The sequence below is a fragment of the Lolium perenne genome, chromosome 6 (genome assembly GCF_019359855.2).
Source record: "Lolium perenne isolate Kyuss_39 chromosome 6, Kyuss_2.0, whole genome shotgun sequence".
Taxonomy (NCBI): domain Eukaryota; kingdom Viridiplantae; phylum Streptophyta; class Magnoliopsida; order Poales; family Poaceae; genus Lolium; species Lolium perenne.
The window spans coordinates 58,176,385-58,188,166 of NC_067249.2; the positions used below are offsets into that span (position 1 = coordinate 58,176,385).

The following is an 11,782-nucleotide window of genomic DNA, read 5'->3' on the forward strand; positions in this document are numbered from 1 at the left end:
CCGCCGCCGCCAATCCCATCTCGGGGGATTCAGGAGATCGCCTCCGGCACCCTGCCGGAGAGGGGATTCATCTCCCGGAGGACTCTACACCGCCATGGTCGCCTCCGGAGTGATGAGTGAGTAGTCTACCCCTGGACTATGGGTCCATAGCAGTAGCTAGATGGTTGTCTTCTCCTCATTGTGCTTAATTGTCGGGTCTTGTGAGCTGCCGAACATGATCAAGATCATCTATCTGTAATGCTATATGTTGTGTTTGTTGGGATCCGATGAATAGAGAATACCATGTTATGTTGATTATCAATTTATACCTATGTGTTGTTTATGATCTTGCATGCTCTCCGTTACTAGTAGATGCTCTGGCCAAGTTGATGCTTGTAACTCCAAGAGGGAGTATTTATGCTCGATAGTGGGTTCATGTCTCCGTGAATCTGGGGGAGTGACAGAAACCTCTAAGGTTATGGATGTACTGTTGCCACTAGGGATAAAACATTGATGCTATGTCCGAGGATGTAGTTATTGATTACATTACGCACCATACTTAATGCAATTGTCTGTTTTTTGCAACTTAATACTGGAAGGGGTTCGGATGATAACCTGAAGGTGGACCTTTTAGGCATAGATGCATGCTGGATAGCGGTCTATGTACTTTGTCGTAATGCCCAATTAAATCTCACAATACTCATCATATCATGTATGTGCATGGTCATGCCCTCTCTATTTGTCAATTGCCCAACTGTAATTTGTTCACCCAACATGCTATTTATCTTATGGAAGAGACACCTCTAGTGAACTGTGGACCCCGGTCCATTCTTTACATCTGAAATACAATCTACTGCAATACTTGTTCTACTGTTCTCTGCAAACAATCATCATCCACACTATACATCTAATCCTTTGTTACAGCAAGCCGGTGAGATTGACAACCTCACTGTTTCGTTGGGGCAAAGTACTTTGGTTGTGTTGTGCAGGTTCCACGTTGGCGCCGGAATCCCTGGTGTTGCGCCGCACTACATCTCGCCGCCATCAACCTTCAACGTGCTTCTTGACTCCTACTGGTTCGATAAACCTTGGTTTCTAACTGAGGGAAACTTAGTGTTGTACGCATCACACCTTCCACTTGGGGTTCCCAACGGTCGCGTGCTGTACGCGTGTCAGAGGTACATACCTTGCGAGCAAATCGGCGAGCATCATGGTCGCACCATGTCGTTAGCAAACTCGAAGACGAAGACGACGACGATGACATGGCGACAGCGGCGCGGAGGAGAACGCGATGGCGGCGCGAAGGAGTAGGCGGAGGAGAAGCGCTGGCTACTGCCTGTCGCTGGCTACGGCGCTGTCGGTACAGCGTGGTGGAGCGGCCTCAGCTGCCGAGAGGAGGCGCGGGCGAGGCGGATCTACGGCGTGGCGGCGTGCAGCAGCGGCGTCGACGACAGAATCGACCGGAGGCGGCTGGATTTCCCGGCGACGGGGCGGTGAGGAAATGGGGGCGCGGGCGCGGGGCAGGGGGAATTTTCCAGCCGTTGGCTTTTCGCGCGTACGCAGAGCGTTGCCGCGCGCTGTAGCCGACGCATAACATATGGCGCTCCGGATTGTGCAAAAAGCCGCGCGCCCAAAAAAATTGCAGCCCCGCGCCATTTGCTGCGCCTGCTGGAGCACCGGTTTTACTCCCGCACGCTGCATACCGGCGGTTTTTATACAGCGCGAGCTATATAGCGCGCCTGTTGGAGATGCTCTTAACCAATGGAGGTTTATAGGCCTACATTGACGATATGGGTTGCCGGGGGTACTCACATTGGCCACACGTATTTTATAAGATCCACTTCCAACGTGGACCATATTGGCAGCATATATTTATATTTTCATGTTGCCAATCTCCCAAAAGTTCACGTGTCCTATATAAACTTTTTCACTCTAGTTGCTCTCACCCACTCCCTTGAACCCTAGTTGTCACTCCTCTACTCCTTGTAAACCCTAGACACCACCGGCACATTGGGTCACTACCGTCGTACACCCATCTACGCCATCTCGCCGATGGAGACATCGTCTCATCCTTTGCCAGCCTAAATAACGGCAGTGGCTCCATCCCCACCCCCCCCCCCCCCCCCCCCCAGGCTCTAGAGGATGGCCTCGTAGCCCTCACCCTCAATTCATTACCATTGAAGAAGGAGGTAGAGGGGGAGATGGAAAAGGCAATTACACCCTCTCCTTGGCCTGAACCAAAGGCTCGCGGCTGGTGGGTGAGATGAAGGAGAGGATGGCCATGGCCCTCCCCCCTTGACGCCGAAGCGAGCGTTGCCGCATGTGCGGCATTCGAGGCGGATACAAATACCTCACTGGCCTCTGCTTGCCTGACATGGATGGCCAATGGTCCCATATGGCAGCGGCGGAGGGGATTTTCAATTCGCCTTCTCCTCTAGCTACGGTGAAATCTGAACCCACCAAAGGAATATAAAAAAATAAAAGCTAAAAATAAAGCAGATAATGATGAACTGACCAAAATCGAATGACGAGGATCAGCAGCAACCAACTAACAATAATATATGATCGAGAAAAGAAGTAGCAATCAGCCAATCACTAGCTGTCATGGAGAAGCTTTGTAGTTCATATCATGACTTAATGAGCACTGCAAAAGGTCATAACTAATGGTTCCCCTGGTTGTATCTTCCAGCCGTATCTTCTTTTGTTGCACAAGATCACATACATAAAATCCCCGAAACAGAAGGCTCGTACATCAGTTTGATGGGTCCAGTTCAACGGGTAGTCCACAAAAGAAAGTATCCATTTTGAGATCACATCGTACCTACTCCAGATAGCATAAAAGGCAAAACAAATACTAGTCAATATATAGCAGCTGAAATGTTCACTGGACCCGGCCAGGGGCACGTGTCCAGAACACCAAAACTGGAACCACCAAGTCTACACAAATGAGAAACAAATTAATCCTAAAAATTTGGGTCAGTATCATTTTGTTCTCCAAAATCTGGAAAGGAAAAAAAAACAATGTTTACCGCCGTTTACAAACAGCACAACAGAGAAGTCAAGGAAAATAGATAGTAACTTCGAAGAAACGAATTAACCGTTAGGAAAATAGATACTAGTAACTTCAAAGAAACGAATTAACCGTTACAAAATATTAACTGCAACTGAGCCCAAATAACAGTACGACGGTTTGGAATATGTTCTCAAAATAAAGAATGGAATGCAACCGAGGGTAAACTACATTACACTTTTACAGGAGTAACCGCTAATGCCACAACAGACAAAACATATGGACGTCAGAATAGATGTTCGCATAATTCATTTCCAAGTGCAATCAGAATATAATAGATAGATATTCTTTTTTGTATAAACAAATAAAGTGGAATTTTTTAATTTCACATTTTTGTGTATTTTTTTAAGCTATTCAACGTGTATGCTTTAGAATTCTCTTGGTCCAAATAACTTTCAAGGGGACTGAGATCCGGTGCCCCGCCACAGGCAAGGCACAGAGGAACAGTTCCGTGCCCTGCTGTCTCAACCATTGGATCAAAAATGAATAGACAGGATTTGTTACTGTAGCATGACACTGTGGACAGCTGTTGCACTAGATACTGTGGATTGACACTGTAGCGAAATCCTGTAGCACATGCACTGTAGATGTCCCTGTAGCAGTGTGCCTGTTCACATTCATCTAGCCATCGGTTCTAGATCCAACAGCCAGAAAAGGAGGCAGGGCACGGTACTGTTGATCCGTGCCTTGTCTCTGGCAGGGCACTGGATCTCAGTCCCTTTCAAGGATAGGAGGCTACAAACTAAAGGCAAAAGCAATCATATGCATTGAGAATAAATTTATGACTGTCATGACATCATGCCTGACCCTAATAAAGACTGCAATACAAACAAGAATAGGCATAATAAGTCCAATCTACTTGCATGACACAATGCACCTGATTATAATATAAACTGCAATTTGGGCAAGGAAAAACAAAATATCTGTCCAATCAGCTAGTTAGCCAAGCAAACAAAAACAGATCTTGCAGAAAAAGGCACGGAAAGGGATCCATAACAGCAATCCACTTAAGATGGTCTTGCAGGTGCTCGGGAATGTACCAAATCAAAGCTGAAAAGTTAAATTAAATAGTACATATGCTAGAAGAATCAAGATATATAGTTAGTGAACGGTAAAGAGTAGTTCAAGATTTTATTTTGCACCAATAGGTATACAGCCTATTCTCTGAAAAAAGTAAGATAATGGAAATGACTGTACTGACATGTACAAGGATGTAATTCAGATCATGCTCTAAAACCTAACAACAGTAGCAGGATAGGCATCTGTATTTTTCTGGCGACATAGGTACAAAATAATAAATATGAGCATGCATATTTATTCAGATACACTTCATAAATTATTTGTGCAGAAGCACTCAGCAAGCCTCTATTGGTACTCATTATTCAAGCAACTCACTTCCTATCACATCCTGTTCCATCTGTCTTGAAATGTTCTAGACAATTCTACTAGTGCGTGAAATAATGAAATAAATTAAAATCTGTATATTTTCCATTATACCAAACAGTCCAAGCAGAGCACAGATTAGATCAATATAATCACAGTGGAACCCACTGTTGTGATGAATAGGATAAGTGATGATATATCCTATCAGTTTTGCTTACTTTATAACCACCCAAAAGTAGCTTCTCATCATAGCTGTCGTGGATGAATGTATGCCCTGCTTATTTTAAATTTGCAACCACCAAGAAGATAAACATTTGCAATATGAAATAAGCTGCAAATCGTGCCAGCCGTTCAAAACTTATCACAAGTTGGAGCAAAGAGAACAGTTTTTGTGCCCAACTTGCATAACAAAGACAGACATGCTACATACAGCATTTCATAAACTAATACCTGATTGTCAATCGATGGATGCCAACTATTTTTATTTTATATTACGCATTAAATTTCTACTGAGCAGTCATTCTACAAAAGAACACCTGAAACTTCGTGATCATAGTCCAAAGTAGGATTTAGCATGTTTAAACCAAGAGAGGTGGGGAATAAGCAGTAGATGGATAATGTTACTATTACATATGGAGCCAAGGGTCCAGGACCATAATCTGGTTGAGCTAATTTATTATCCGCTTAGACATTTCAGCTGCATTTGTAATCACCAGAAGAGAAAAAAGGTGAAGAAAAGCATGGAGTCAGTATCTTCAATATATTAATGTTTCTGGTTTAAAGTAGAGACAGGGAAGCTTGACATTCAATCAGATGACAAAGCTGTTGATAAATAGGTTCTTCACTTGTTTAGCCACCTATGTACCAAAAACATGGCACTCCGATCATGCCAAGGGAATGGCTTTAAGTTAAGTGCAATGGTAGGGAGAAAATAACATAAACCAAGCTGCTCTACCTTGAATATATTTCTAGTGACCACCCCTCAGAGCGAGCACGAGATGGAGCACTGAACCACTTTCAATGTTGTAATCTTTAGCAGTTTTATTGTCAGCAAGCTGCTTTCCAGCATAAATTAGCCTGCAAATGCAACAGTTCTGCATCAGAGTAAGGAACTAAGGATGATGTCTAGCTTGAACTAAAGTTGAAATTCACCTTAAACAACAACAACAACAACAACAACAACAACGTGGATAGCTAACTCCGACAGGATCACGCTGCAACAAATTGTGAGCAAAGGAGGAAAGCAACTACACACAGATGGTTTCACTTCTATGCCGACTTGTAGGTAAATAAAACGGAGCCTGCCAATCCCATTCCAGGATCATCATCTCACATGGGACGAATCGTGTTCTTGAAAAAACAGGTGAGAGGGGACAAGAGGAGGATGACCTGGATCTTGGCCTTCATATTGTCGATGGTGTCGCTGTTCTCCACCTCCAGCATGACCATCTTCCTCGTCAGCGTCTTCATGAAGATCTGCATCTCCTCCCCTCTCTCCGGTGCGACAGTTGGCCTATCAGAAGTAGCCCCCCCATGTCGAGATTTCTTGTTAATTTGGAGACCAGAAAGCAGAGCTCAGGCAGCGATAGTTTTTGAGCCTGTTCTGGATTGTGCTATTCTGGAGGCACTGACTGCCACAAGGATTTTGCAGCGGCTGCCGATACTGACGTTGGAAATTTATTTCACTGCCTTGGTTTTGTAGGGCTTTCTTGGAATTCAGCAAGGCCTCGGGATCAACCACCATAGTTATGCAGGGACTATCCCCACCCCACCATGTTGAACAGCTGGTTCAGTGATAAATTGTTACGATCAGGGGAATGTTGTTCAACTAACCAAGAGGCTGTATATCACTCAGCATAGTTGTTACATATGTATTAAAATAAGCTTTACACGAATTTTTAAGGACACATTCGATAAAGCCTTTCCACTATATGGCAAAGGCTACAACATACTTGTTCATCTCAAATTGTTTGGTGATTCAGTCTAGACGCTGAAGAAGATATTCGACTTCAACATCCTTTGTTAAAGGCATTACCCACAGATCATATATCTTGGAAAGCACTTTTGGATCAACTTTGCATTCACTATCACAGGCATTGCCATCTTGCTTGTTAACACTGTCCTCCTCCAAAGTGACATTCTGTCCGAATATCCTGGCCTTCTTCTCTACTCTCTGCTTGACCTTTTCTTCAACCGCCTTGAATGTTAGTAGGTTCATCAGAGCATTGTTGTCCTGCATTGAGCGGGAAGATAAAGAAAATCACAAGCTCCAGTCTTACATAGCACACATTAGCCTAGTGGCTATTGTTCAAATGTGAATGGTCAAGGTGCTTTAATATAAACAAGCCACCAAATTATATTTCGAAAAATATAAATAGTTTCAGCAATGTAAGATATGGAAGATAATATGGGGAGGCGGAGTATAAGGTTTTAACTAAATTAACCTTAGCATGTATTGGTGGGCTATAATCTTGAGGAGAATCTTTGAACTTCACCTCAGCAACATATTTACCACAATGGATTCTTCTTGAGAGGGCCTACAAGCAAATGATCAGTATATTTCACTGATATACACTAGCATCAAAGTGACTATCAATTAATGACAATCATGTATACACATTATGACATTATTAATTAGATAGAACATCGAAATAAATGTCCATGTTCAACATATACCTGCAGACATGCAAAATCTAATGCAACTGTTTCTGCATAGTTACCATCATCACCATTCACAGTGAATAATGGGAGCAATTCATCAAAATACATCTTCCATATTGCATCATTCACACAGACCCGTGAAGCAGAAGAGTGCAAAACCTAAGAACAGAACAAGTAACTCAGCATCCCAGTAATAGTAAGTCATAAGTCGTCTATTCCTGATACTATAATGTTAAAGCGCAATATTCACCTTTGGGTAACCTTTGGTAGGAAAGAGAGGTGGCGGAAGATCTTGAGGAAAGAATGGAACATCTTCTGGCTTTTGATAGTGTCCAGCCTATGATATTTCACAGATGTAAATTAGATCATGCACACAGATGCACAGTCATAATTAATGAGATATCACACTATAAGCATATCTACGATGTTTTACTGTCAATAAAACAGTTTGATGTTTCAATAGGATGTCCTGGCTAGGATACCAACTTAAAATAATTCCTAAATATTTTCCCTATCTTAGTTTTTGCGAGAATTTCATCATCCAGTTGGGAGGAAATTGCACAAACCAGTAACTCTTGGGACCATTGTTGCACAAACCAGTGACTTTTATGGTTAATTATTTGCAAGGAGCAGTAATGATCTGCTTACACCGTTTAACAGACTATCAGACAAATGAGGGCCTTCGGTGTCTGCCTAATGGGTGACCCAACTGCCATCGTGGCCCTAAGTGTGCGCCAATTGTGTGCCGAAAAAAATCTGTAGGGCAGAGCAAGCTGCACCAGTTTGCGACCACCCGTTCCCTATGATCCCAGACGGCAGCGGCCCGATGCGACCACCCGGAGGCGATGGAGGCTGCTCCAGTGGTTGAGCCGGACTAGGAGTCTCCAGTCTGCCTCCTTTCTTGCCAGGCGGCGGTGGTCCGATGGGATGACTTACCCGCGGGTGACGGCCAATGCGTCGACAGCCGGCCGGCTGCCAGCGGCTCCACGTGCAATGGCGGAGCTAGCAAAACTAGATAGTCTGGGCAAACCACAAAAGGTCTTGGCCAATGGCTTTTTTCCCACTGAACATTTACTTAACTACTCTATGCGTTCTATAACTTAAACAAGTGGTTCTTGCTAGAGCCCAGGCAGCTGCCCAGCCTTGCCCAGCTGAAGCTCCGCCACTGTCCACGTGGTCGATCCATGTTGAGACAAAACCCACTTGTCACCGGTTTGCTTACTTTCTTCGCAGGTGATGAAGGCTCGATGCGAGGACCGGCTGTTGCCTCCAGGTGATCGCATCGGGCCGCCGCCATCTGGGAATCTGGGATCGAAGGGGATGGGTACTGTTCCTGGCTGCTGGTTTATGCATTTTCCTCGTCAAGCTGGCTATCTGTTAGAAATTGTGTTAATACGAATTTGTCGCATTTCAGATTCTTTTTTTGTCCTTTGGAGGTAGTCCTGATGAGTTAGACAAGCCAATATAAGCAAGGATTGATTCTCAGAATATGGCACAAGAAGATAATAACAGACCATTTCCTTTAATTAATCGAATGTTGAGACCCAAGTGAACAAGTGCCCCCAACATCAAACGTGCAGACCCAAAGAAGCAAATCCAAGTCCAGCCTCTCTAAGATCTGTGTGACTGTTACACAGAGGACTGTCATCACAATTATAATGATGAAGATGACTGATAAATTCAACAACAGTCAACATGCTTATAATTCCATCATATTTATCCATGTGTGCCTATGTGTGTGCTCCTTCTCAGTTTACTAGTCCTCCCCGTATCCCTAGGTCATCAATTTAACCTATATAATTTAAATTATATAATGCAAAAATTATATCATTAGAAAATAGAACATCTAAACTTTCTAATGATATAATTTTTATAACATATAACTAATGCTAACTTGATCAAATTTGCGACCTAGGAGTACGCGCACGTCTGATAAACTATGAGAGAGGGAGTACCTACAATGAGACATTTCACAGCCGGGAACAGTTCCCCAAAAATGACACCACGCCATGAACTCCAGATTCCTATCGAAGCTCATCATGACTGCACTACAATACGGTAAAAAAACGGATGGAACGGCCAGACCAAATTCTGAACTAGCTACAGTAATAGGACGGCTAAATCTGAATCGATCCGGTGGCATCCTGCCACCCCCGCCCGAGCATGTGAGATTAATTTCTGGATAAGACGCCGAGAAGTGAAGGAGGCTTGCCTTGGCGTACAGTGCCTCGGCTTCCCGGACGAAGAACTCCGCGAGGGAGCCGCCGCCTGCGGCGGCGGAGTAGGCCGGCGCGTTGCGCGGTCGCTTGGCGCGCTCGATGAGGGCGAAGACAATGGAGTCCTCCTCGCGGATCAGCTGGTCGCGAACCGCAGATAGGCTTAGCTGCTCGCCGGCGCCGCCACCCGCGTCCATTGCTCTGGTCGGCTCGTCAGGTGTGGGGAAAGTGAAAGGCGCGCTCACGAAGCGACGCTGGTCGTTGTGTAGGTCAACACGCTTGGAAATTAAGGCGGCACGTCAATGTAAGTGATTTGCACGTTCTCTGTGGCGAATCAGTGAACAAAAACTGAAGCAACAGCAAAATTGATGTGAAATCTTTGTAGTACCTTCGTCCCAAAGTTTAAAGCCTATATTTTTTTAGAAAGTGAAAATATGTTAAATTTGACTAAGTTTTTATCAAAAATCATTAACATGAAAAGTACAAAATCAATAGCATTAGATAGATAATAAAATATATTTTCATATGGTACCTACAAAATATCATATTTATTCATAAATTCTTCTAAAAATTTGCTCAAACTTTACTTCGTTTGATTTCTAAAAAAAAATAGACCTTAAGCCTTAGGATAGAGGTAGTATGTAGTATTTATAATGAAAATTTGTTGAAGTGTCTACTTTTTTAAGTTCGCATCAAGCACAATGCATAGACCAGTGATTCTTTGTAACGAATATAGTAGTCGGACAAATGGCTCCTGACTTTCTGTGAGCCTTTTAATTTAAACAATTAAAAAGTTATTTTTAAAAAAGTTTCTATCTTTGCGCTCCCGCACCTAGCGTTGCCTCTCGCCACCGCTTCCTTGTGTGGCTGATGTTCATCATTGCCACTAGGCGACTCCTTTGAGCCTCGACAAATGCTCCACCAAATCATCTTGCAGTATCCTTTTCATTCTTTGCCTCAACTTTCTCTTGCACGAAGATGAGAAGACAACACGTGTAGAGAGGCAAAGAGGCAGCGGAAGGCCGAATACACACGTCAGGAGGCTGCGGGGATTTTTTAGAATAAATTGTGAAAGCCAGGATTTGAACTCGAGACCTGGGGCTCTGATACCATGTTAAGCTTCATGCACTAGCCACTTGAACCAAAAGTCCGAACTGATGGAAATGGCTAGGCAATCTACTTGTACACGTCAACAGCACCATCCTAATGTGGAACCACTAATTCTCGGCTTATCCTCTTTGACGATCATGGTCAGGAGGGCGACCAACATCGCAAGATGCTCCTCGTCACCGACAGCTTCCCTCACAGCAGGGGCGAGCACCTCTTCATCGTCCGAGTCCATCACCTTGGCAAACTGTTGAACACCTGGAGTGTAAGGGGACACGGGGTGGAAACGGAGTATGGGTGGCGGATGGGGCGGCGTGATGGCGCGGGTTGCGAAAAAAAAATACTGCAGTGGAGGAATTTCTACCGGAGACAAATGGCCAAAAGCGGCGAGGGATGGTTGCGGTGGCGACCTGGGGTGCGGGAGGTCGTCGCGAGGTGGAAAGGGCTTGATGCAGAGGATCTTCTGCTAGTCTTTGACAAGGCTAGCCTGCGGTGTTATTTCGTCCATCTGGTGCCCCGCTAGCCCTCCCCCCCACACCCCCCACACCCGTGGATTGGGTTCGGATTAGAGTCGCCAGATGATATGTTAGACCCGCAAAAACAAAATTGAGAGGTGCACGGGAAACAAAATTGGGCATTCCTCCAGCCGGGTCGGGTTTTGGGCTAAGCCTAAAAAAGCCCAACCTGAAATTCCCAGGCCGGAACCCAACCCGACCCAACCTTCAGACTTACAAATTAGGCCCGAACTCGGCCCGATGTCAAAAGCCCAGCCCGGCCTAAACTAGGCTTAAATTACGTTTTCTGCAAGGCCGAACCCGGCCTGACCCGATGTTCGGGCTTGAAAATCAGGCCCGAACCCGACCCGATGTGCTCGCCCGATCTAGCCCGGTCTGGGATTTTCGGGCCGGGCCGTTCGGGCCGAGCTGCCCATGCCCTGCTGTTGTGAAGATGCTCTAAACAGGTACGAGGTACGGTTTAAAATAAACAAGCTCTCTAGGGGCGGGGATCTCAAATCACTTATTGCCAAAATATGGAATAAGGGCATCTCTAACTGGGTGAACGGACGCTGAGCGATCGTTTGCGTCCGCGCGGTCGAAAAAATGCGTCTGGGGGATCAGGTCCAGCGGCCCAACGCATAGTGTCCGGGCTATCCGCGGAGACGCAAACTTGACCCAAATATGCGCCTTGGATGCGTCTCTGCGGACGCTGCGTGGACGCGCCGAGTGTCCGCTCGCGTCTGGCAGACGTTTCGTCAGGCCCGCCTGGCAGCCACCCTGGCTCGATGCGTCTTCTCAGGCGCGCCAGTAACTGGCGTCGCTGCGTCACTTTGGCAGTCTGCGCCACGTTAATGGCGATGCCTCGTCTG

General features: G+C 45.3%; 2 protein-coding genes across 3 annotated transcripts; both read right to left on the reverse strand.

Annotated features, from left to right (window-relative positions):
* Positions 1-5,400: 5,400 nt before the first annotated feature.
* LOC127310508 (ubiquitin-like) lies at positions 5,401-5,914 on the reverse strand. The gene is made up of 2 exons (XM_051341178.1): positions 5,766-5,914; positions 5,401-5,509 (listed from the first exon to the last, which is right to left on the reverse strand). Exons 1-2 carry the CDS (start codon positions 5,912-5,914, stop codon positions 5,401-5,403), a joined length of 258 nt encoding a protein of 85 aa, XP_051197138.1.
* Positions 5,915-6,250: 336 nt separating this feature from the next.
* LOC127308092 (chorismate mutase 2, cytosolic) lies at positions 6,251-9,570 on the reverse strand. Of its 2 annotated transcripts, none has more exons than XM_051338863.2 (5): positions 9,306-9,570; positions 7,344-7,430; positions 7,109-7,252; positions 6,877-6,969; positions 6,251-6,665 (listed from the first exon to the last, which is right to left on the reverse strand). In XM_051338863.2, exons 1-5 carry the CDS (start codon positions 9,504-9,506, stop codon positions 6,411-6,413), a joined length of 780 nt encoding a protein of 259 aa, XP_051194823.1. In that variant the 5' UTR covers positions 9,507-9,570; the 3' UTR covers positions 6,251-6,410. The 2 variants fall into 2 exon arrangements, with proteins under 2 accessions (XP_051194823.1, XP_051194824.1); XM_051338864.2 differs by lacking the exon at positions 9,306-9,570 and adding an exon at positions 8,316-8,631.
* Positions 9,571-11,782: the final 2,212 nt, after the last annotated feature.

Coding starts and splice junctions, on each gene's coding strand:
- LOC127310508 (XM_051341178.1), bottom strand. CDS start 5,914: ATGCAGATCTTCATGAAGACGCTGACGAGGAAGATGGTCATGCTGGAG. Junction 5,510..5,765: donor AAGAACACGATTCGTCCCAT/GTGAGATGATGA, acceptor TTGCATTTGCAG/GCTAATTTATGCTGGAAAGC.
- LOC127308092 (XM_051338863.2), bottom strand. CDS start 9,506: ATGGACGCGGGTGGCGGCGCCGGCGAGCAGCTAAGCCTATCTGCGGTT. Junction 6,970..7,108: donor TAGATTTTGCATGTCTGCAG/GTATATGTTGAA, acceptor ATTTGCTTGTAG/GCCCTCTCAAGAAGAATCCA. Junction 6,666..6,876: donor GCCCACCAATACATGCTAAG/GTTAATTTAGTT, acceptor CGCTCAATGCAG/GACAACAATGCTCTGATGAA.